This window comes from Dreissena polymorpha, chromosome 7 (genome assembly GCF_020536995.1).
Source record: "Dreissena polymorpha isolate Duluth1 chromosome 7, UMN_Dpol_1.0, whole genome shotgun sequence".
NCBI classification, from domain to species: domain Eukaryota; kingdom Metazoa; phylum Mollusca; class Bivalvia; order Myida; family Dreissenidae; genus Dreissena; species Dreissena polymorpha.
In genome coordinates, this window is record NC_068361.1 from 23,702,103 (window position 1) to 23,729,902 (window position 27,800).

At 34.3% G+C, this 27,800-nt stretch overlaps 1 protein-coding gene across 1 annotated transcript in view; it reads right to left on the reverse strand.

Moving 5' to 3' along the window:
- Positions 1 to 27,800, reverse strand: part of LOC127839535 (uncharacterized) — a 101,623-nt gene that overhangs the window by 6,738 nt on the left and 67,085 nt on the right. Inside the window, exons 15-18 of the mRNA XM_052367927.1 lie at positions 11,030 to 11,168; positions 6,912 to 7,032; positions 5,294 to 5,441; positions 2,000 to 2,115 (exon numbers count right to left, since the gene is read on the reverse strand). Of these exons, the coding sequence (XP_052223887.1) occupies positions 2,000 to 2,115; positions 5,294 to 5,441; positions 6,912 to 7,032; positions 11,030 to 11,168 (524 nt within the window). The remainder of the gene's footprint in view (positions 1 to 1,999; positions 2,116 to 5,293; positions 5,442 to 6,911; positions 7,033 to 11,029; positions 11,169 to 27,800) is intronic.

A 27,800-nucleotide genomic window follows, 5' to 3' on the forward strand; every position in this document is an offset into this window, starting at 1 on the left:
CGTAGTTTTTACGCCCAGAAAGTACTTGCAAGCTTCAATTTGTGCACGCTCTATTGAATCGCTATATATGAATCACCAGATTTCTGATCCGAATGTGAGTATGGGTGTTACCATGGCATCAAATAATTTAAAGAACTCTGTACAGCAGAAATATCCGAACGGAATTTGGTATTCTTTAATGGCAAATAATGCTTTTCGCCCCTGAGCGGCTAATTTTTGCAGCCGACCAGCATAACTTTGGGGTATATAGGATGCCCATATATTTATAGACGGACGTTATATTTATTGGACAATTATTGAAATACCATTTCTCATAGTGACGTAATGGACCCCCATTTCTAAATACCATAACCTCAGTTTTTTTAAGATTTAAATTCATGCTTTTAAGGTACAAAATTCTGCAATAGCATTTATCTGCAACTGAAGATTTACAGCAGTATCTGCACAATTTGCAATATCAGTATACAAAAGATGTCAGGGATATCGTTTGTTACAAATATTCCAGTATCGCACTTTTGTCGAATAAATGAACACAGATCATTTATATATAAAATAAAAATAATCGGCGAGCACAAGTCGCCCTGTCTATCGCCGATATTACAAGTAAACGGGCTTGAAATAGCACCGGGGCTCGTGCGTACATAACTTTTAAGTTTAGAATACATTGAGGTCAAGACTTTAAGTACGTTGCCCTGGATTCCTTTACGCATAAAGCATGTGAACAGTTTATGATGCACCAAGGAATCGAACGCCTTTAAAAAATCCACATATAACACATAGAATCTACCCCCAGGCTTAGAAATATATTTTTGCACCAAGCTCTGTAAAATAAACATATTATCGGAAACTGAATATCCTGCTCTAAACACAGCTTGCCCCTCATCAATTAAATCTAATTCATTTGCAAACCTGGTTAATCTATTATTAATGATGCCTGCAAATATCTTGTACATAACGTCAACTAAAGATATACCTCGATAATTTGAAGGATCACTTCGTGAACCCGATTTATATAAAGGTACTATAATACTTTCACTCCAAGCATCAGGAAAGCTGCCGGAAGTTAAAATCTTATTGAAAATACATTTAAAATAGGAGTTATAATGTGTTTAGTATTTATGTAAAATTCCGCCCCGATCCCGTCTTTACCTTGAGATTTTCCACGTTTAAGCTTACTGATACTTGTTTTTATTTCGTCGTCTGTAATTGGCGAATTTAATATATAATCGGCCTGTTTCTAAGTAACCTATTTAATATACTTGTTAAAAAGACTAAATAAGCCGGAATGGCTGCTTAATAGGCTTGAGAGGCTAAAGATGTATTTTTAAATACATGTAATAAACTTGCAAAATATGCTTAATACATGTAGGCGTAAAATACTGCTAAATGTGCAAATAAGAACGTATTTTTCAGCCAATGTTCCAAACTTGCTAAAAAGGCTAAATATTCTAAATATGCTAAGTATGATGTATTTTCCAACCTATATACTTAACTTGTTAAATAGGCTGAAAAGGGTGCTACATATGCTAAATATGATGCAGGTTTCAACCTATGTACTAAACTTGTTAAATTGGCTAAATAGGCTGAAAAGGGTGCTAAATAGGTTTAATAGGATGCATGTGTCAACCTATGTTCTAAACTTGTTAAATGGGCTAAATACGCTGAAAAGGGTGCTAAATGGGCTAAATAAAATGCATGTTTCACCCTATGCACTTAACTTGTAAAATAGGCTAAATAGCCTGAGAAGGATACTAAATAGGCTGAATAAGATGCATGTTTCAACCAATGTACTAACCTTGTAAAATAGGCTAAATAGGCTGCAAAGGGTGCTAAATAGGCTAAATGGGATGCATGTTTCAACCTTTGTACTAAACTTGTAAAATAGGCTTAATAGGATGAATGTTTTAACCTATGTACTAAACTTGTAAACTAGGATAAATAGAATGCATTTTTCATCCTATGTACTAAACTTATGACAATGCTGAAAAACCCCTGATACCTTGATGTTAATATGAGCTGTATCTTTAGCATCACTGATAGATGTGGAGTCCCTGCTGGTTGGTTGATTGTCTCCTCTTCCTCTTGGAGTCTTTTCCTGGAGTTCTTGACTTTCAACTGCAAATTTACAATCTTCATAATGAAACATAGCATACAATACAGTATGATATACAGTTTTCAAGTTGATTGACAGTCAACAGCAAAAATAACAACTGTTCCATGGTTGAAGACATATGCCCCCCGAAACAGGGCTTTGAACTATTGACCCCAATTTCAATAGAGGTCATCTAATATCCAATACCAATGCGCAAGGGAAGTATCAAGCCAATTGGTCAATACGTTGATGAGTTATTGATCTGAAACAATTTTCACACTTATTGTGACAGTGACCTTGACCTATGACTAAGTGACCTCAATTTTGATAGGGGTCATCTACTGTCAAAGGCCAATGTGCATGGGAAGTATCAAGACAATCGGTCGATTCGTTGACAAGTTATTGCATAGAAACGCTTTTCCTACTTACTGTGCCAGTGACCATGACCTTTGACCTAGTGACCCCAATTTCAATAGAGGTCATCTACAGTCCAAGGCCAATGCACATGGCAAGTATCCAACCAATCGTTGAATCAGGTTACGAGTTATTGATGAGAAACGATTTCACACTTAGTGTGTCACAGTGACCTTGACCTATGACCTAGTGAGCCCAATTTCAATAGGGGTCATCTACTGTCCAAGGCCAATGCACATGGTAAGTAACAAGCCAATCGGTCAATTGGATGACAAGTTATTGGTCGGAAACGATTTTCACACATAGTGTAATAGTGACCTTGACTTTTTACCTAGTGAAACCAATTTCAATAGATCTCATCTACTGTGTAATAGTGACCTTGACCTTTTACCTTGTGAAACCAATTTCAATAGATCTCATCTACTGTCCAAGGCCAATGCACATGTGAAGTTTCACATTAATCGGTCAATTGGTTGACGAGTTACTAATAAGAAACGATATTCACACTAAGTGTGAAAGTGACCTTGACCTTTGACCTAGTGACCCTATTTTCTGTAGGGGTCATCTACTGTCCAAGGCCAATGCGCAAGTGAAGTATCAAACCAATCAGTCAATTCGTTGACGAGTTATTGATCGAAAACAATTTCACACTTAGTGTGATATAGACCTTGACCTTTGATCTAGTGACCCCCAATTTCAATAGGGTTCATCTACTTTCCAAGGACAAAGAACGTTTCAAGTATCAAGCCAATCAGTCAATTGGTTGGCAAGTTATTGATCGGAAACAATTTTCACAATTTGTGTGATAGTGACCTTGACCTTTTACCTAGTGACCTCAATTTCAATAGCGGTCAAATACTTGCCCATGGGCAATGAAAATATTAAGTAACAAGACAATCGGTCAATCCATTGACGAGTAATTAATCAGAAACTACTTAGTGTGATAGTGACCTTGACCTTTGACCTAGTGACCTCAATTGTAATAGGGTCATCTTCTATCCAAGGCACATGAGTAGTATTAAACCAAACCAGTGAATCAGTTGACAAGTAATTGATGGGAAACGATTTCACAGTTACCTTGACCTTTGACCTAGTGAGCCCAATTTCAATAGGGGCCATCTACTGTCCCAGGCCAATGCACATGGGAAGTAACAAGCCAATCGGTCAATTCGTTGACGAGATATTGATCGGAAACGCTCTTTACACATAGTGTTATAGTGACCTTGACCATTAACCTAGTGAAACAAATTTTTATAGGTCCCATCTACAGTCCAAGGCCGATGCACATGTGAAGTATCAACCCAATCGGTCAATTTGTTGACAAGTTATAGATCGGGAACGATATTTCAACTAAGTGTGATAGTGACCGTGATATGTGACCTGGTGACCCTAATTTCAATAGGTATCATCTTCTGTCCTAGACCAATGCGTAAGTGAAGTATCAAGTCAATCGGTCAATTCGATGCCATTACTGATCGGAAACGATTTTCACACTAAGTGTGATATAGACCTTGACCTTTGACCTAGTGACCCCAATTTTAATAGGGGTTATCTACTTCCAAGGCCAATGCACGTGTATAGTATCAAGCAAATCGGTCAATTGGTTGACGAGTTATTGATCGGAAACAATTTTCACACTTAGTGTGATAGTGGCCTTGACCATTGACCTAGTGACCTTAATTTCAATAGCGGTCAACTACTGCCCAAGACCAATGCCAATATGAAGTTACAAGACAATGGGCCAATTCATTGATGAGTAATTGATCAGAAACTACTAAGTGTGAAAGTGACCTTCACCTTTGATCTAGTGACTTCAATTTCAATAGGGGTTATCTACTGTCCAAGGCAAATGCACATGTGAAGTATCAAGCAAATCAGTCCATTCGTTGACGAGTGATTGATTGGAAACGATTTTTACACAGTGTAATAGTGACCTTGACCATTAACCTAGTGAAACCAATTGTTATAGGTCCCATCTACTGTCCAAGGCCAATGCACATGTGAAGTATCAACCCAATCGGTCAATTTGTTGACGAGTTATTGAGCGGGAACGATATTCACACTAAGTGTGATAGTGACCTTGACCTTTGACCTAATGATCCCAATTTCAATAGGGATCATCTACTGTCCAAGGCCAATTCACATGTGAATTATCAAGCCAATCGTTCAATTTGTTGACGAGTTATTAATCGGAAGCGATTTTCACACTAAGTGTGATAGTGACCTTGACCTATGACCGAGTGACCCCAATTTCAATAGGGGTCATCTACTGTCCAAGGCAAATGCACTTGTGAATTATCAAGCCAATCGGTCAATTGGTTGATGAGTTATTGATCGAAAATGAACTGGTCTACCACCATTCTGACTGGCCTATGTCCGAGGCCAATGCACAAGTGAAGTATCAAGCCAATCGGTAAATTGGTTGAGGAATTATTGATCGGAAACAAACTGGTCTACCGACATTCAGACTGGTCTATTGACAGATCCACGGACAGACAATGTACCGATATCCAGCAAAACAATATACCCCTTCTTCTTTGAAGAGGGGCATAACAATTGCATTGAATGAATTCCATGTGTATAGAACTTGAATTTAAAATTGACTTCTTTTAAAACCGTCAATCTAACCAAATATCAATACACTAGTACAAGCTGAATGCATGCACAACCATACACATATAAAAGTAATCAATTATGGACAAGCATGACTTAAGTGTAACACCACTTTATATAAACCACGAACATAGATATTTTGTTGTCCCTAAAAACAAAATTGATATACAATACCATTTTCTTTCAGAACATCCAACACCTGAGACGAAGTCCATCTTTCGGACGGATTGTCCTTCAAGAGATTAACCACCACATTGCGATATAATTCTGTGAACTTCTTTGGGATGAATGGTCTATTCATGTGCAGCCATGCAAGAAATGACTGCAACATAAACCATTGTTGCAAGCCCCAGCACACAAGAAAATAACCTTTGCATAGAATTATGCCAAAACTTACTCAACAATATCCAATCATTAATTAGTGTATAAAGTAAGTCTTTTAAATACTTTTCACTATTAGCATTCTGTCTTGTAAACAATTATAGAACATATCACAGACAACAATTCTTCTAGAAAAGGTAGAGGTATTTCCCCTATTTAAAAATAAAAACTGATTTAAGGTGGCCACCCAAGACCTACCCAGAGCCACGTTTTTATGGATATGAACAATATTTTAACTCAGCCAAGATACTATTTGAACAAATCATCTGACCAAGTTTCATAAATATTAGCCTAAACATGTGATTTCTAGAGTGTTCACAATATTTCACTTTAGCAATAGAAACAGTATTTGAGCCACCAGGTTTTTCAATAGACCGGAACCATTTTAGAACTCATTTGATATATGATTATCATGGAAATTGGATAACAATGTGACTTCAAAAGCGCTCATAAGGTTTCACTAAAGCCATAGAATACTTGATAAGTACCATACAGTGTATGTAGATGAATATCTTGATTAAATATAGTAATATTGAATTGTTTCACAAAAAAAATTACCTGATTTTTTTTAGTACAAAGGGTAATAATACAGCTGAAATGTCTGTCAAAGTTAAGGGCCTTAGTCAGTGAGGGGCATAATTCTGCAATTCAGAGTTGTTGAACTTTCTTAGTAACACAACCCAACCATCCTGATCACATGTTTAAATGTTTAATCGATAAACAGTGATATGGAGATGTTACATGCCAACTTTCACAAGAGCAAAACGTTGATGCTAACATCATTGATGACGAATAGGTTGGCAGTATATCACAAATAATTGGATGAATAGTAAGCTTAAAAGTAATAATAAATAACTAGAAATGTTCCACAGGACACAGATGTCCCCAAATTCCTCGTTTGACTAACACTTTGTTAATTTAAGTATCTAAAAAAAATTGTATAATATCGACTTTTGTGCAAGGTACACGATTTAAGTTGAAAATAAAGAATTTTGTGCCAGTTAAAAATGTTCAGCTTGTAAGCAATGGCCATCCTTAAAGAGTTATGCCCACAACAATGAAGTTATTGAGCAGAAAACAGGTTTATTGAAAGGATGCCAGTCAGACAAGGGCTAATGTAAGTGACCCTCAACCTGTCTAAATTTAGGGTATAAAAATGTGTTTCGTGCAAGTTCAATCCACTTAACAACATAAGCAATCTTTGCAAAGAAATAACACACAGACCCATTTTCTTCCTAAATAAATCCCTTTTAAATCTAAGTTTGAGATGTATAGGATCTGGCACGAGTTGTCATATCATACCATATATTATTAAACGAGTTCAGGAATTTTGTTAGTAAGCGTGTGATAAAAAGATTTAGATACCGATCTCAAAATTAACTTATATCCTATCTTAAAGACTGTACATTACCTTTCCAGCTTTGGACGCATCTCCATCTCTTTTAAGAAAATGATTTCCAGTCAACATATACATCAAGACCAGACCAGCTGAGAACATGTCGGCCTTTCCGGCAATCTCTTCATCCTCACACCTGAAGATCGATTTAAACATCATTTAGAAAGTTATTTACCATTGTAAAAATGGCGTGTTTTTTTTTTAAATATTTGGAATGTATGATCATTACAAATTAAATAATTACCATAAATGTAAAATTAAACATTTCTCAACCATAACTTCAATGATGAAAATACATTCAATTTTTGCCCAACATAATATGTTATCAATAGAATCTGCTTAAAGGGACTGTCAACCACGAATGACTAAAAAAAGGAAAAGTTCATAAATACTGTATTTTTTTACAATTGTTTGTTTATATTGATTAAAATAGCACGAATGGTATATTACATTACTTGAAAAAAGTTCATATTTTTAGTACATTCGGTAATAAAATTTCGCGATGTGACATCGAAAGTACATCGCGAAAAATAGGTGACATAATGATTTACACACTATAAATAACGCAAGTAGATTGATCATTTTATATATAGAATATAAACAATTCACTATGCATGCACAATATGCATTTCTGGGTTAAACACGCTTTGATGATGATTAATCTGCAGTCGTAATTTATAGTTAACTGGTAGTTACCTGGAAGACATACCCAGTTAAATTTATTACCAAATATACAGAAAATATGAAATCTTCACAACTTTTTGCAAGTAATGTAACATACCAGTCGTAATATTTTAATCAATATAAACTAATAATTGTATTAATATGGTATTTTACAACTTTTCTTTTCTTCGTCGTCGTGGTTGACAGTCCCTTTAACAGTTATATAGATATCTTCATTATTGTGTTTAAGCCTTATCCAATCAATCAAAGATATGAATAGGTGAATAGTATGCTTCTGATTGTAACTCAAATATAATATATCAGGCTTATTCAAACATTAAGGTAGCGCACTCGTAATGGACACCTTTCCAAATATAATCTAATGTATTATTTTCTTAATCAACATCATTTCACTGCACTACATGCAACTTTTTTTTTAGGCTTTCCATGCTTCTAAAAAAATATACGGATTTTGTTAAAACCACCACCACGCTCGGCTTTTGTCAAGATAATTTGAACCCCTGGGGTAAATGAAAGTTGCATAATTCATCCTGATTTCCAAATATGGGCATGCAGTTGGTGTGTACAGATGCAGTAAAATTGTTTAAAGTTTTTAAAAGATGAAATAAGTATTCTTTTACATACATTTATTTTTTATAACTTGTTATCTATGGAAGAGCGCCATGAAATGTAAGTGGTCTCAGCCAAGTAGACATTGGATTGGTTAAAAACAAAGTGTCATAAAATTCAAAATAGTATCATTTAAGTAATATTTTGAAATTAGATTTTATAAGTTACACTATATACAGCAAAAATACCAAGAAATAGACAGGTTTACCGTTTACCTTTTGAAATAAAAATGCAACATGCATGATTCGTATTTTCGGCAGTAAATCACCCAATATAGCCATAACGTTATTTTAATTTTCAAAATTGAAGAATGTGCATACAAATTGCAACATATTTAATAATAAAAATAGCTTATATGCTAACTTATATCAAACAAGAGTTCCGCGGTCGGAGATGACCGCATTGAAGCCGGATTTTTGATTTAAATGACAGGAAAGTACCTTTCGTGTTTTTGTCAATGCAATACTTAAATTACTGAAATATTGTTCAAAGGTCAAAATAAAATGTAATTACTTTTCAAGGCATGAGCAAACCTTGTGTTATGTTTTGAATGCATGCATATACATGAACAACAATAACATTCAAGGTCACAGTGACCTTAACCTTAGAATGAATGACCTTGAAATGACCAGTGGTCATCTAAGTGTGCTTGCGAACCTTCATGTCATGTTTGAAGACTCTATGTCCAAGCATACCAAAGTTATAACAATTATAACATTTTAACATTTAAGGTCACAGTGACCTTGACCTTCAAATGAATGACATTGAAATGACCAGTGGTCATCTTCTAGTACTGGCCAATCTTTATTTCAAGTTTGAAGACTCTAGGTACAAGCATACCAAAGTTATAACATAAAATAAGAACTTTAACATTTTTACATTCAAGGTCACAGTGACCTTGACCTTCAAATGAATGACCTTGAAATGTCCAGTGGTTACTTACTAGTTCTGGCCAACCTTCATGTCAAGTTTCAAGACTCTAGGTCCAAGCATACCAAAGTTATAACAACTTTAACATTTTTACATTCAAGGTCACAGTGACCTTGACCTTCAAATGAATGACCTTGAAATGTCCAGTGGTTACTTACTAGTTCTGGCCAACCTTCATGTCAAGTTTCAAGACTCTAGGTCCAAGCATACCAAAGTTATAACAACTTTAACAATTTTAACATTTTTATATTGAAGGTCACAGTGACCTTCACCTTCAAATGAATGACCTTGAAATGACCAGTGGTCATCTGTTAATCCTGGCCAACCTTCATGTCAAGTTTGAAGACTCTAGGTCCAAGCATACCAAAGTTATACCATGAAATAAGAACTTTAACATTTTTACATTCAAGGTCACAGTGACCTTGACCTTCAAATGAATGACCTTGAAATGACCAGTGGTTACTAACTAGTTATGGCCAACCTTCATGTCAAGTTTCAAGACTCTAGGTCCAAGCATACCAAAGTTATAACAACTTTAACATTTTTTATATTGAAGGTCACAGTGACCTTGACCTTCAAATGAATGACCTTGAAATGACCAGTGGTCATCTGTTAATCCTGGCCAACCTTCATGTCAAGTTTGAAGACTCTAGGTCCAAGCATACCAAAGTTATACCATGAAATAAGAACTTTAACATTTTCGAGCACGCCGCCACCCCGCCCGCCCGACAACATCAATCTATAAGCCGAGATTTTTTCGAAAAAAATCCGGCTAATTACGTTAGAACAGAAATAAAACGCGTCACAAAAAGTATGCGTTGTCGGCAGAATTCGAACCTGCGCGGGAAGATACCAAATGATTTCGGGTCTATCCCCTTTACCACTCGTCCACAACAACTTCACATTAGTAGCTGCTTTAATTAGATATCCATAAGTAAACAGGTAAAAAAGGCTCTTCGATCTTTGAAGAAATCGCGGGAAATCATTACGGTGCGCTACCTTAATACATAGTAATACATTCACAGAATTTCATATTTGGGCCTTTCATGTAAAAATTTTTTTACATGCACAAATGTAGACATTTTTTCAAACATTTTTTTTGTACACTTTTATGTCTCATTCCATAGACGCTTTAATAAAAACTTTGCAACAATAGTTTCAAATGGATATCTTTACAGTCAAAATAGAATAATGCTTTGAAATCGGTCAGTTCCAGCAATATATTCTTAAAAGATATAGAGGATATTGGTTCATGTATGTGTAAGATCGTTTGTTATTTCACGAGTAATCATAGAAAATATTATTTTTCTATGACCACGAGTGAAATAACAAACGATCTTACATGACATGAACACATTTTCTGTTTCTCTTATGCCCCTTTTTCAAGAAAATAATTAACAGCTGTTTCCCTTTCGCTGAAAAGTTACCCTTTCTCCCGTGGCTTGCCTCAAAACACAAAATGACGTCATTTTTTCGACCAAATGACGTCACTATTTCAGTAAAACTCTTTAACAATGTAAATAAACGGTTAAAAAAAATAATAACAATAAAATTTATTGGATTCGGTGGAATAACGATTTTAATTAACCAGTGATCATAAAAATCTTGATATGATAATCATCAAATAGAAAAAGTAGTTTTGAAAAATTGTTACCTGTGAAAATAACAATTTGTTTATTCTCACTGCCGTCATTTCACTGCAGAAATGTCATATTTTATCATTAGGTATAAGAGTAAAATGTTTTCTGCTCAAATGAAGAAAATTCAAACATTTGACATTTTACAAAACTGAAAATAGTATATTATGAAATAAATGTCATTTATTTCATAACAATTGTTGTCATTTAGCAAGCATTACATTATTTTCGGCAGACAAGGACTTCTTTTAAGATATTTATTAAAATACTCGCCCTTGTTGTGGATATCTGTCAATGTCTGGAGCTCTGTATTGCGGTGTCATGCCCTTGAAGTCATTCACCTCAGAACTCATTTTGGCAGACCCAAAATCAATAATCTTGAGTAAATCTTGAGAGATGCATATGTTGGCAGCTACAACAATTCAAAAGCTATCTTTACAATTTTCACCAAAGAACTCATTTTTTGGCAAACCAAAAATAAATAATCATGATAAAAACACTGTGACATACAAAATGCAAGCTAAACAAGATGTGTTTGTGAAACACAATGTCCCCCTTTATGACGTTTGACCTTGTAGGATGACCTTGACCTTGACCCTTCACCACTCAAAATGTGCAGCTCCATGAGATACACATGCATTTCAAATATAAAATTGCTAGGTTCAATATTGCAAAAGTGGCATTACATGAGCAATTTTGACCCATATATTTGACCTTGAAGGATGACCTTGACCTTGACCTTTCACCACTAAAAATGTGCAGCTCCCTGAGATACACATGCATGCCAAATATCAAGTTGCTATCTTCAATATTGCAAAAGTATTCATAAAATTAGCGATTTGGGCCACATATATTTGACCTCTGACCTTGAAGGATGACCTTGACCTTTCACCACTCAAAATGTGCAGCTCCATGAGATACACATGCATGCCAAATATCAAGTTGCTATCTTCAATATTGCAAAAGTACTCGTAAAACGAGCGATTTTGGCCACATATATTTGACATCTGACCTTGAAGGATGACCTTGACCTTTCACCACTCAAAATGTGCAGCTCCATGAGATACACATACATGCCAAATATCAAGTTGCTATCTTGAATATTGAAATACTGCAAAAGTGTACATTAAATGAGCGATTTTGACCCATATATTTGACCTTTGACCTTGAAGGATGACCTTGACCTTTCACCACTCAAAATGTGCAGCTCCATGAGATACATATGCATGCCAAATATCAAGTTCCTATCTTCAATATTGCAAAAGTTATTGCAAATGTTAAAGTTGGCGCAAACCAACCAACCAACCAACAGACCAACCAACCAACAGACAGGGCAAAAACAATATGTCCCCCACTACTATAGTGGGGGACATAAAAAGTAATAAAAGCTTCCTTTACAATAAGTGTTGTAAGAAAAACATCCAAATGTTCTATAACTGACCAAAATCCATGTATCAGAAGAAACATAATTTAGGAATAATGTATCAATATTCATGATAGCAATCATGTTAAACAAATTATGTTATGAAAGAAAATCAGAAAATTTGCAGCATTTCTTATGTTGTTTTTTTTTCAAAATATAAATATGATAACGAAAAATATGGGTCCAGGAAACAACTGTGACAACAATATTCATTGATAATGGGTGCTTATATCCACAGTACGTACGAGCCCAAAACATAAGAACACAAACATTGATTCTTTCTGTGACACATAGTTTACAGGTATTAACAATACGATTGTATAAAATATATGTCCCAAATAATTATTATTGATCTAGAAAAGATGATGTGCTATGCTAGTTAATTCTAGAAAGATAATTATGTCTTCTCTTTAAGAACAAGAGCTATAACTAACAACGATTGACACACATATATAACACTTTTACAAAGTATGTTTAGAAAATACAGTTACGTGTGATTTCGGCAGAGACATTAAGGTGAAATAATTAAAGTTATGCAGTGCCCCAGATAATTATTAAGGAAATAGGGTTTTTACCCATTGATTTTGAAAAACAGGGTGTTTTCTTTCTTGAAATAGGGTGAAATGAGTTATAAACATGCATAACTTAACATCATTGCTGCTTTACTTCTGTTGAAGCTGCACACTTGTATTGATTCAATTTAACTGTAAACATAATTAACTTTAATGAACTGATGTTTGTAACATTGCCGCGTTACGATAATAATTCCAAAAAGAAAATACCGAAAATGAGCAAAGCATTTTCGATCGAAGCTTTTGTAGCGTACGCATCAAATTTGACGAATTTGCATAAAAGTCAAAAAGGTTGCATTTACAATACGCATCATAATGTATTTCTAAGCGCTTTTAAACATTTTAATAGGGAGAAAGATTCAGATATGCAGATTATCTGGGGCACTGGTTATGAAGCTGAAACAATAGTTTATTACTGCCTGGTATTTGCGTTTGATCATGTTATCTGACCTGAGCTTTGACATGAACAATATTTTATCACTGCCTGGTATTTGCCCTTTTACCTTGATTTCTACCCAGAACTTTTACAGACAAGCAGAACAGTACACCATTGCTATTTTCAAAATAAGTTCATAATAAGTGGCCTGGAAAACTGCATCATGGGAGACGGGTCTTACAGGTGAATCTCCACATGGTGAACATCTTTTTTGTTGTTTTTAATTTGCATGGTGAATGAGTAAGTTGCAGTCTGGTAAAGCTGAATTATTCTCAAATGTGACCTTTGACATCAAAGTGTGACCTTGAACTTTGAGGTGGGACCAGAGGTTTTACAGATGACATACCTTCTTGACAAGGTCAAACATATTTGACAAGTACTTTAAAAGTGCATAATAAACAAGGGTTGTTTGTAAAACATACATGCCCCCCATATGGGCTGTCAGTTGTAGTAACAGCCATTGTGTAAATGCGTCACTGTGACCTTAGTACATGTATATATAATTATTTCCAAACCAGTTTTCGCGCACAGAAAAACAAACAAGAGGGCCATGATGGCCCTGAATCGCTCACCTGACTCATTAAGATCAGATGAAAACTATGACCTCTATTGTCTACACAATGTTTTTCTATGATTTGACCTAGTGACCTAGTTCCTGACTCTAGATGACCCAAATACAATCCCAATTCAGATTTCATCAAGATAAACATTCTGACCACAGTTCATAAATATTGGATGAAAACTGTAACCTCTATTGTCAACACAAGGTTTTTCTATTTATTTGACCTAGATTTTTACCCCAGATGACCCAAATACAATTCCACCCAGATTTCATCAAGAATTCTGACCAAATTTCATAAAGGTTGGATGAAAACTGTGATCTCTAATGTCTACACAAGGTTTTTCTATTATTTGACCTAGTGACCTAGTTTTTGACCCCAGATGACCCAAATAAAATCCCTACCCAGATTTCATCAAGATAAACATTCTGACCAAATTTCATAAAGATTGGATGAAAACTGTGACCTCTATTGTCTACAGAAGGTTGTTCTATTATTTGACCTAGTGACCTTGTTTTTGACCCCAGATGACCCAAATACAATCCCAAACCGGAATTAATCAAGATAAACATTTTGACCAAATTTCATCAAGTTTGGAAGCAAACTGTGACCTCTACTGTCTACACAAACAAATTGTTGACGGACGGACACACGCAGGCACGCACAACGGACGCCGGACATCACATAAGCTCACTGTGTCACTTCATGACAGGTGACCTAAAAAAATGTGTCGGAGATAAACATGAACAGTTGTGGTTAAAATCCCATAGAAACAAGGGCTGTTTGTAAAACATGCATGCCCCCCTATATGGGCTATAAGTTGTAGTAGCAGCCATTGTGTGAATACTTTTTTGTCGCTGTGAATGGTGGTGGTGGTGGTGGTGGTGGTGTAGTAGTAGTAGTAGTAATAGTAGTTGTAGTAGTAGTAGTAGTAGTAGTAGTTGTAGTAGTAGTAGTAGAAGTAGTAGTAGTAGTAGTAGTAGAAGTAGTAGTAGTAGTAGTAGTAGTAGTAGTAGTAGAAGTAGTAGTAGTAGTAGTAGTAGTAGTAGTAGTAGTAGTAGTGGTAGTAGTAGTAGTAGTAGTAGTAGTAGTGGTAAAAGTAGTAGTAGTAGTGGCAGTAGTAGTAGAAGTAGTAATGGTGGTGGTGGTGGTGGTGGTGGTGGTAGTAGTAGTACTAGTAGTAGTAGTACTAGTAGTAGTAGTAGTAGTAGTAGTAGTAGTAGTAGTAGTAGTAGTAGTAGTAGTGGTAGTAGTAGTAGAAGTAGTAGTAGTAGTAGTAGTAGAAGTAGTAGTAGTTGTAGTAGTAGTAGTAGTAGTAGTAGTAGTAGTAGTAGTAGTAGTAGTAGTAGTAGTAGTAGTAGTAGTAGTAGTAGTAGTAGCAGTAGCAGAAGCAGTAGCAGCATTACAAAACCAATACTTAAGAATGATCAAATGGGAAAAGGTAACCTAGCACTGGCAGTAAATATGGGGCTCATTTACAGGTCAGATTTGGAATCTCTGCTGTAAAATGAGATTTTGAATGAATTAAAGGGAGGCAAATCTGTAATAAAAAGAACATGCATAAACCGTAGTTGTTTCCCTTGTTTGAACCATGCTAAATCCTTACAAGTTTGGAAAGAATTGGATGAAAAATTTGGACTTTATTGCATAAACACCATTTTCTCAATTCAAGGGGAGGTAATTCTGTACTTCATGGACCAATAATGCTCATTTTTTTGTAGGGTTCGTGTCCTCATTGATATAAAGACACTGTGCAAATTTGGAAAGGATCGGACAAAAAATGTGGAAGATTTTTGAAAGTTTTCACAAAATAGGCAAAAACGAATAAACATGCGAAGTTCAACGAGCTCCTGCGGCCATGTCTTTTGACGAATCAAATTTCTTTGAACAACTTTTTCAGAGGAGCCCTCAAAGGTCATCCCTGTGAAACTTTTTTAAAATCTGATGAGCAGTTTCTGACAAGAAGATTTTTTAAGGTTTTTACCATATATGGTCATGGCGGCCATCTTGGTTATGTGATCAAATTTTTTTTAACAATTCTTTTGTCCCATGACCTAGGGATGCTCCACATGAAATTTAGTTGAAATAGGCTCAATGGTTTAGTAGAAGAAGATGTTTACAAATTGTTTACAGACAGACGGACGGACGGACGCCGGACGCTGAGTGATCACATTAGCTCACCCCGAGCTATCGCTCAGGTGAGCTAAAAACTGGTTGGCTCAAAGAAATTTTTGGACAGCGCTAGCCCTGGTAGATAGACCCCACGACACCAGTACATAATATAATCTACAAATGTGGTCTAAACAGCATCCAAGAACGAGTCACTGTGACCTTGACCTTTGACCTAGTGACCTCAAAATCAATAGGGGTCATCTGCCAGTCATGATCAATGTACCTATGAAGTTTCATGATCATAGGCGTAAGCGTTCTTGAGTTATCATCCGGAAACCATCTGGTGGACGGACAGAGACCCCACCACAACAGTACATAATATAATCTGCAAATGTAGTCCTAAACCGCATCCAAGAACGAGTCACTGTGACCTTGACCTTTGACCTAGTGACCTCAAAATCTGTAGGGGTAATCTGCCAGTCATGATCAATGTACCTATAAAGTTTCATGATCCTAGGCGTAAGCGTTCTTGAGTTATCATCCGGAAACCATCTGGTGGACGGACGGAGACCCCACCACAACAGTACATAATATAATCTGCAAATGTGGTCCTAAGCTGCATCCAAGAACAAGTCACTGTGACCTTGACCTTTGACCTAGTGACATTAAAATCAATAGGGGTCATCTACCAGTCATGATCTATGTATCTATGAAGTTTCATGATCCTAGGCATAAGCATTCTCAATTATCATCCAGAAACCATCTGATGGACCGACCGACCGACGGACCGACCGACATGTGCAAAACAATATACCCCCTCTTCTTCGAAGGGGGACATAATAATGAATTGGCAGTCAGGACAAGCAGAATAATGTCTAAATTTGATCTGTGACCTAAACATGTGACCTTGACTTTTAGGTTACAGAAACAGATCTTACAAATGCTGCCATTTCTTCTTAGTAAGCATGATTGGAAGGCCAATTTAATGTTTAAGTTGCATGATCAATTATGAAGTTACAGTATGGACTCAGGCAATGGCCTCTAAGTGTGACCTTGACCTTGGAGCAAAGAATAAGTGTCTTACACGCAACACACCGTCTCTAGATAGTGACAATCTGTGGCAAGTAATTTTAAATTAAGGTGATGAATCATGAAGTTACAGTAAGGACAACATTGTGCAATGCCCAAGATGACGTTTGACATCTAAGTGTGACCCTGATCTTAGAGCTAAGGAGACAGATGTAACATGAACTTGTAGTTTCCTCAAATAGATCATTCTTGAAAATTCATTTAAAATTGACAGATGAATGATACAAATTCAGTTCGGACAGGCCAAGACTGACAAATGCTTGCATTTGTGACTTACACAATCACACACATGCTAAACCATTGTGACAGCTTTATTAAATTTCTGCAAATGGGCTCAATAAAATAAAAATGTAAATGCGACAGTTTGAACTTAACATCAAAAAGCGATATGGTCAAGATTGTGTACCATGTATCAATTCTTTATTTTGTTAACAGTATTTAATTATGTTGCACATCCATAATACCTTGAATTAAAAAAGTGCCAACTTTTCACAAATATGCCGATTACAATGTTTGGGTTACATAGATGTAAGGATATATGATGGCTCAACAAATAATGGATACAAGAATCATTGAACTGAGATAAAACCAGTTCTTCAAAGTTCAACATATTAATCTAGTTTTATTAAAATACTGTGCACTCTCATATTAAGTTTTCTACACAGAATTTTTTTAAGAATAATACCCTCCATCCAAACTCAAGTAATTCAGAAAAACTGTTTTTTTAATCATTTAGCAACATAGAGATTGACCTTTATCCTACTAGCTCAAAACGCAATTCAACGCTAAGTCTACATAACCACAACCTACACACAAACTTTCAGTACTATACCTTCATTCAAATCCAAGTTATCTGGCTTAAACTGTCTTTCTATTTTAGTAACAGTGATCTTGACTTAACATGGCTAGCACTAAATGCAATCTACAGGCATGTAAGCTAACTTAATATGATTCCTTTGTGCAAAGCCTCTGTCCAATCTAAAGTTATAGAGAGGAAACGCTTGTTTTATATCTGGTAACAGTGGAGGGGGGTCTTGAGTTGGGGATGGTTTGGGTGGAGTCTATTGTGGTATGTCAGGTAAGTGTTGTTTTGTCAAAGTATGAATCAAATCTGGTCCTAAATAAAAAAGTAATGGAAATTGTATAAGAAAAAAATTTTAAAAAAATTTGACCTCGAGTCATGGTCATTGAAAGGTCAAGGTCAAAATCAACTTGCCAGGTACAGTACCCCATGATAGTATGAAAGTATATGAAGTTTGAAAGCAATAGCCTTAATACTTTAGAAGTAAAGTGGATCTTAACACAAATTTTAACCAAATATATTCAAAGTTACTAAGTCAAAAAAGGGCCATAATTCCGTCAAAATGCCAACAAGAGCTATGCAACTTGTCCTGTACAGTCCCCTTATGATAGTTAGCGAGTGATCCAAGTCTGAAAGCAATAGCTACGCTTCTTTAGGAGTAAAGTGGACCTAAACACAAAACTTAACCACATTTTCAATTTTCTAAGTATAAAAAGGGCACATAATTCTGTCAAAATGCCAGCCAGAGTTATCTTATGTTGCCTGCCCAGTCCCCTCATGATAGTAATTAAGTTTACGAAGTTTGAATGCAATAGCTTTGATTCTTTATGAGAAAAGAGGAATTATACAGAAAACTTAACCGGACACTGACGCAAATTTTTTTAATTTTCTTAGTATAAAAAGGCCACATAATTCTGTCAAAAGGCCAGCCAGATGTGTCTTATTTTGCCCGCCCAGTCCCCTCATGATAGTAAGTAAGTGTACCAAGTTGGAATGCAATAGCTTTGATACTTTATGAGAAAAGTGGACCTTAACACAAAACTTAACCGGACCCGACGCAAACGCCCCGGTGATGACAATAATAATATTTTATCAAAAGAAAGATAAGCTATAATATATAAGCTAGGTTTCCTTGTAGGGATTACTTTTCAAGGTGATGTGTCACAAAGTGTGAGCTCCTGTGTTTTTGCAAAATACTCAGACAAAGCAGTGATAAACAATGATACTTTTATATGAAAATGTGTGGAATGATGTGAACTATGCAATGGACTAATTTTCATAGAATTTTTTTGTAAAAAAAAGTAGTAAAAAGATGAAAAAGCAAAAATCTCCTTTGTTTGAATACTGAGCTAAAAATAAACATTTCCTTTCATCAGAAGTAATATTGGATCAGTTATTGGATAAGCTGGTAGATAATTGGAAATAATAGGAGAAAATTGAGGATAAACTGTGTTTACTCAAACAGCAGGGACTTGTGGCTAATTGATTGCACTGTCAGCTTTTACCTGTCACTACTAACGGTACATACAAAATACATACAAAATAAACTCTAAATACATCTGAATATATATCTAAAACACAAATACCAAAACCTAATCAGATTGTCTATGAGTGCTATGAGTGCTAAAGACTCTACAAAATCATCTAAATACCAGCCAGCTGGTAAAATGGCTGCAAAAGGAAGCGAACGACCTAAACGTAACAATTTAGAGGTAAGCAACGATAGCATCAATGACAGTGCCACCATTAAACTGCAGTTGGACACCATGGAACTGACACTAACAGATCTGCGAGAACAGATGCTTAAAAAAGAGGACATTGAAAAATTAATATCAAGCACAGTAACTAAAATAATGAATGAAATGGAAAAACGAAACGAAGAATTTCTAATGAAAATGAAACAAAATATCCGACTGGAACTTGAAAATAAACTTATTAAAATCACAGAAAATAGCTTGAAGGAAATAACCAAAGAGTTTGCTGACCAAATAAAAAGCTTACAATTTGAAAACGAAGCTATACGAGAAAAACAAGTTGAATTAATAAAAGAACACAAAACAGCAATAGAAAGTATGAACGAACGTATAAATAACAACGCACGGTTAAATGAAGAAAACAGCAAGAGATCCAATCACAATGAACAGTATTCGAGAAAAAACAATATAAAAATTATGGATGTTAAAGAGGACCAATACGAAAACATACCAACTCTCTCGGCAAAAATAACAGCTTTATTTCTACAACAAAATATTGATATCAAGCCAGAACAGATCGTTGCTATGCATCGAATCCCTACTAAAAAGGGGCAGACAAGACCTGTTCTCATAAAGCTCAGGAATAACGACGATAAAAGCGCAGTGATGAGGAAGCGAAAAGAAATGAAGAACGCTGGCCACCGCCTGGTTGATGACGTCACCGCCCTTAATACAGGACTGATGAGCCGACTTCAGCTCCACAAAGACATAGAGTCAACGTGGTTCTTCGATGGCTCTGTGTTCGCGCTAACTAAACGACAAGAGCGCATTAAATTTGACCTGTATGACAATATTGACACAGTGATTCGTGAATTCCGTGAACTCCGCGCCAAGCGTAATTAACACATGTTTCCTCGCCTGAGTGTGATCACTGAATTGATCTAACCTGCCGCTGCTGATCCAGTGAGACGAATCTAGTTTTGTTGTGTTTTTCTTCATTTTTACTCCAACATTATGCATGATATAAGTTGATTATGCTTTTTGTAGATAGAAAATTATATAAAATAAATAATATATAAAATAATATATAACTTAAGTTAATGATATAGAAAATAACATATAATAAATAATATATAAAATAATATATAATTTATTTTGAAAACATTGGTTATGTCATCTCGCTTAATGAATACCATGTATAATATTATTTCTTTTACGAAAAAAAACACCTACAAAGTATGATAAGTGTATCGAGCTATGCAGTTAGTCGTGTCTATGTATGTATACACTGATATTTGTTAAAATTTGTTACTATTATTTGTCTACTCCCAATATCTCTTGCAATATATTTCAATGCAAAGGGAAAAATAACGTTTGATCAATACATGTGTACACCATATGGAAAAAACTCAATATATGTCTTACTTTTCTTAACAAGACCTAACACAATTTTTAATCTATTCTTTAACTCTTACATTGTTTAAATTCAATAGGATTTGTGGGCGTAATTCAAACGCAGTGACTCGTGAAACTGTTAATAATGCGCACTGTTTATATTCTATTTATAGAATAGGATTTTACCACTATTGACCTTAAACTCATATAACCATCTGATGTCCCACTGTTTACATTCTATTTATAGAACAGGTTTTTCCATTATTGACCTAACTATATAATAATGCAGAGAGTAGCCTTTACAGGGTAAAGCATATATACATATATATATTGTAACTGGCTGTGATCAACTTTCGTAAGGATGAGGTTGATGTTATCTTGTGTATCCTGCCATATAGCTACCATTATGCCACTATGCTTAACACAACTGTTACATACTGTAAATGCTCATGTCAATAAGACATGCTTTGTGATTGTATAACTCAACCATAGTGTACATACATTTCTTACTATAAGATAAGAAGCAATCCAATAGTTGTTGTCTTTTTCAAATACTTTTGTCCAAGTGTTTATCTTTAATTGTATGAGTACTACTATATTATACAATGATATACAGTAGTGGTTGTCTTTTCCAAATACTTTTGTTCATCTGTTTATCTTTAATTGTATGAGTATAACTGTTATACGATGATATACAATAGTAGTTTTCTTTAATTGTATGAGTATAACTGTTATACGTTGAAATACAATAGTTGTTATCTTTTTCAAATACTTTGTCCAACTGTTTATCTTTAATGATATGAATATTACTATTACACAATGATATACACTATGAATCTTATCCCTACAAACCATCTATGGTTTTGTTTTCGCATAGGTGGTCGCATATGGGTTTATTCATTCATTGGTGAACATAAAAATATTTGTCTCTTAATAATATTGTACTATATATGTGTGTATAGATAGATATATATATATTATATATTTCCCCATAGATCACCTATTCAAATAAATAGGTGATCCTTTTTTGGGGGTAAATTTAATACTAAATAAATACCAATAGCCGTATTTTATAACCTTCATGACTATAATATGTACTCATGACTAATCAAAGCAAATCTTTAAACAAGATTATATTATACAATTGTTATTGTAATTGCTAAATAATCTTGACAAATGTGAATCCTCAAAATGTGCTATATACAGAATCTTGTTGAGCTGATAAATTTGTGACACAAAATTCATATCAATTTATTGAACTGCTTCAGTAATATTACAGAAATATAATATATATGGTTAATCTGTCATAAGATACACTATGTAATCAATTTCTAACATCTTGAGTGGATGATCTTAAACTTTTACTTTCAAGAAAAGGCTGCACACAATAAAAAAGCTGCAGTTTTTAACTGCCTATGAACTAAAAGATGCCTTGTAAACAGTTTTTTTTTCTTTTTTCTTCTAAACTGAAAGGTACCTTGATACAATTTGTATACTTAAAATACATAAAAACATGTACTATCTGAAATACAAGGTCATAATCACATAGTGTAATTAGCTATTCTCTTTCAGTTATGTAACTAAGAACTTGTACAGGTATGGACATTTTTTTGTTTGTATGTGTCTTTTTTCCCTCAATCTGTAGATAGTAATATTGAGAGGTAAAATATATATTTGCACTGACTTTTTCAAACTCTACCCAGATACTGTGTTATGCTCCTTGAATGCTGAGTGACACACCTATTTATTATACACAAGTAGTATGCATAAGCTCATTAGCTTGCTGGTGTTTTCATTTTGTTTGCACTTTGTGCTGTATGCCTGTTTGATTGTTTGAACAAAGATATAATGTATTGTATGCATTGCTGTATGTGTATATGTATTTCCAGAAAAATCAATGTGCTATTTGTTATCATATTTTAAAGGCATGGGATCTGAATTTAGTATTATTAAGCTTAACTATACAAAATGACTAGTGTTCTGAAAATTGTCTCTTTAAATCATAACTTTATGGTACCTTGATATTAAGTGTTATACTAATAATACATAACAATATACTATCTGAGATACAATGCCATAGACACATAGTGTAGTTAGTTAGTTCCTTTTTAACTAGGCAACTAAGAACTTTTACAGATATGGAAAATTATTGTTTGTGTGTTTTATTTTTTTACCTCAATCTCTGGATTGTAATACTGAGAGGTTAAATATAACTTACACCGGCTTTGTGTTCTCAAACGCTACCCAGAAATTGTGCTGTGCTCTTTGCATACTAAATGACATACTTATTAACAACTTATTGATTACATACAGGAGTATCATTCATAAGCATATTGGCTTGTGCTTATTATTCACATGTTATGTTGTATGATTATATACATGTGTTTTATGCATAACCTTATTGGCTTGTGCTTCTCTCCAAATGGTATGTAGTACAGTTATATACATGAGTATTATTTATAAGCTCATTGACTAGTGCTTTTTTGTTCACATGTTATGTTGTATAGTTATATACATGAGAATCACTCATAAGCTCATAAGCTCATTGGCTTGTGTTTTTTGGTGTGCACAATTTGTGTTGCATAATTATATACATGAGTATTATGCATAAACACATTGGCTTGTTTTTTTGTTCACATGTTGCTTTTTATGGTTGCTCATGTGTTTTATTTTATTTTATTTTTTTCTATGTCTCTACTAGGGACACGTCTTTTATTGTGTTTTCCTCTTACTTGTGTGATTATCTCTTTTTACTTCTTCAAGTCTATGGAATATTTATTTTTTTGTATTCTTAATTTTTGTTTTCTATTTTTGTTTGTATGTATGAACATCTTATGTCCTATTAGAGAAACCAACTGGACACATTTTAAAATAAACATTTACTGGACAAGCACATACAAATTACGATTCACACCACCCTCCACCTACTTAAATGATTAAACTATGTACTTTAAATGTTAAAGGATTAAACAATAAAGACAAACGCATAAAAATCTTCAAATGGTTAGACGAAAAAAATTATAGTATATGCCTTTTACAAGAATGTCATTTGACACATACTTTAGCACAAACCTTAAAAGATGAATGGGACGGAGAAATCTATCTCAGTGGAGAACATACTAATAAACAAGGCATTGCCTTTCTGATAAAAAATAATATAGGTGTCACAGTCGATAACTTTAAGGAAATAATAATTGGCAGACAAGCAAGTATAGATATCAAAATACACGAAACACAAATAACATTTATCAACGTCTACGGCCCTAACATAGACGATTCCAAATTTTACGAAACATTACAACCCTTTATAATAAATAACCAAGATAAAAACATTATAATCGGTATTGATTTCAATACGGTCCTGAACCCATTAATAGATAAAAAGAATGGAAACCTTTATACTCATACTAAAAATAGAAACATTTTAAACAACATAATTGAAAACTACAATATGATAGATATCTGGCGTACAGTATACCCAAACGAGAGCAAATTCACCTGGCATTCAAACACAAAACCAACAATATTTTGTAGATTAGACTATTTTTTAATATCTGAATCTCTTATTGACACATGTAAAATAAAACCAGGATTTATGACTGACCACTCTCTAGTTGAACTTAAACTGCACAATATACTACCTGAAAGAGGCCCAGGATACTTTAAAATTAACAACAGCATCTTATTAGATACACAATATCAAACACAAATAAAACAGGAAATATTAAATACAGTTCAAAATATTAAAGATGCAAACCCAAACACCTTATGGGAAGTAATTAAAGGAAATTTACGTAACACAACAATTAGATACACATCATTTAAACAAAAAGAAACACACAAACTTGAAACTGAAACCATCAAAACCATTGAAACACTTGAAAAACAATTGCATCAAACAAACACAAATGACACCACCGACATTGAAAATGAAATAACATTAAAAAAACAAATATTAGATGGAATCTATCATACACATCACAATGGAATAATACTAAGAGCGCGGGCACAGCATGTTGAACACGATGAAAAGAATACAAAATATTTCGCAAACATTGATAAACGTAGAAGTGAACAAAAAACTGTACACAAATTAGTAGTCAATGGCAAAGATATAACAAACAGAACTCAAATACTAGAAGAACAACGTTTGTTTTTCGAAACCCTCTATAAACGAAAACATGTTGAAAATAACACTCTTTTTAAAAATACACATCATGCTTTAAACCAGGAAGAAAAAGAACTGTGCGACGGATTGCTTAATGAATATGAATGTGGATTAGCCCTAAAAGAAATGCAAAATAACAAAAGCCCAGGATCTGATGGCATCACAATCGAATTTTATAAAATATTCTGGAATGATATAAAAACACATCTAATTAATTCACTTAACCATTCATTTAACAACGAAAACTTAACTACGCTACAAAAACAAGGTATTATTTCACTTATTCCAAAACCTGGAAAAAACTTAGAATCCTTATCAAACTGGCGCCCGATTAGTTTACTAAACAATGATTACAAAATTGCAACTAAAAGTATAGCAAACAGAATAAAAAAAATATTACCATCAATCATTTCAAAATCTCAATCTGGTTTCATAAAAGGACGTTACATTGGTGAAAATGTTCGTCTTATCCAAGAATGCATTAACTATTTCAACAATTCAAATAATCCTGGTCTAATATTCTTTGCAGACTTTGAAAAGGCATTCGATTCGCTTGATCATTCATTTATGTTCTCTTGCTTAGAAAATATGAACTTTGGTGAAAGTCTCATTCAATGGGTCAAACTATTCTATACCGATATAAACAGTATAATCATCAACAATGGCTTCTTTTCAAACAGTTTTAACATCGAACGAGGGGTTCGACAAGGATGTCCACTCTCATCATCGCTTTTTATTATTTGCATAGAGTATCTATCACATCACATCCAATCAAATAAACACATAAAAGGCATATCACTAGAACCTGACGAAGAAATCAAACAATCCCTATTTGCTGATGATGCAACTTATTTTTTAAATAACAATAGCGATTCTTTCCATAAACTCATAGAGTCGCTAACCATTTACGGAATGACATCGGGTCTTAAACTAAACAAAAGTAAACGTACTGTGCTACGAGTAGGTAAAATAAAACAAAGTAATGTTCAATATAAAAAAGAAATGAAATTTAATTGGACATCCGATGAAGCCACAACGTTAGGAATTACATTCACAAATAATGAAAAGGATACAGTTCTTAAAAACATAATACCTAAATTACAGATTTTTAAAAAATGCTTAAAATCATGGCATCATCGTAAACTTACACTAATCGGAAAAAACACAGTATTGAAAACGTTTGCACTTCCTAAATTAATATATGTATTAACAGTTCTCCCAAATCCACCAAGTGATGTTATAAACGATATAAAATCAGCAATATTCAATTTCATATGGGACGGTAAGCCTGATAAAATAAAAAGAACTCAGTTAATTCAATCTGTAGACAAGGGACAAAATTGTCACAAAACCAGGTTTTCATTGTGAAAAAAAAATCTGATAAAGGGAGAAAACTCAAACTGAACTTTTGAAATGACCAAAAAAAATTAACCCCCTTTGTATTTTTTTTTTTTTTAAATCTATTTTTAGTCGTGGCGACCTTGACATTGGAGATATTGACGTGATTCTTTCGTGGGACACACCATCCCATGATGGTGAACAAATGTGCCAAATGATTTTAAAATCTCACAATGAATGACATAGTTATGGCCAGGACAAGCTCATTTATGGCCATTTTTGACCTTTGAACTCAAAGTGTGACCTTGACCTTGGAGATATCGACGTAATTATTTCGCGCGACACACCGTCCAATGATGGTGAACAAATGTGCCAAATGATTTTAAAATCTGACGATGAACGACATAGTTATGGCTCGGACAAGCTCATTTATGGCCATTTTTGACCTTTGAACTCAAAGTGTGACCTTGACCTTGGAGATATCGACGTGATTATTTCGCGCAACACACCGTCCAATGATGGTGAACAAATGTGCCAAATGATTTTAAAATCTGACAATGAACGACATAGTTATGGCCCGGACAAGCTTATTCCGCCAGCCCGCCAGCCAGCCCGCCAGCCCGCCCGCATTCGCCAATATAATAACCAGTTTTTTCCTTCGGAAAACCTGGTTAAAAATGGAGGTATCCAATTAACGAACATTGAATCATTCTTGAATGCAATCAAATGCAGCTGGGTTAAACGATACCTAGATAATACCAATACGAGTAAATGGAAATTATTCTACCAGAAAATCCTAAAAAAATATGGTGACTCCTTACTCTTTGAATGTAACATCAGCAATAATATCTTACATGAAATTGCAAACGAAAACATATTTCTGTCTGATGTTCTATCAGCGTGGAGTGATGTCACTCATAACTTAAGAGACCCAAACCAGCAGTAAAACAATTTTATGGAACAATAAAGACATAACTTCAAACAATAAGACGTTTTTCTATAAAGACTGGTTTGAACGAAGCATTAAATATGTCCACCAATTATATGACTACAGAATTAAGGATTTCTACTCTTTTGATAATATATGCTACATATACGGAATACCTTCAAATAATTTTTTGAAGTACTACACACTTATCAAAAGCATACCCATACATATTAAATCGAAAACCAATACAAATAATACACCATGTACTCAAACAACATTTGTAGAAAACATACTTGGAAGAAAAAACAAAACAAAAAAAATTAAAAACCCTACAGAAAACTCCAAAATCCAAAATAAATGGCAAGTTCTTTTTGGAGAAAATGAACTTAATTGGAAACACATATTTACCATGCCATATAAAGCAACTATTGAAAGCACACTGAGAAATGTTCAATATAAATACATCCATAGAATTATAGCTACAAATAAATATCTCTTTAAATGTAAATTATCTAACTCAAATCTGT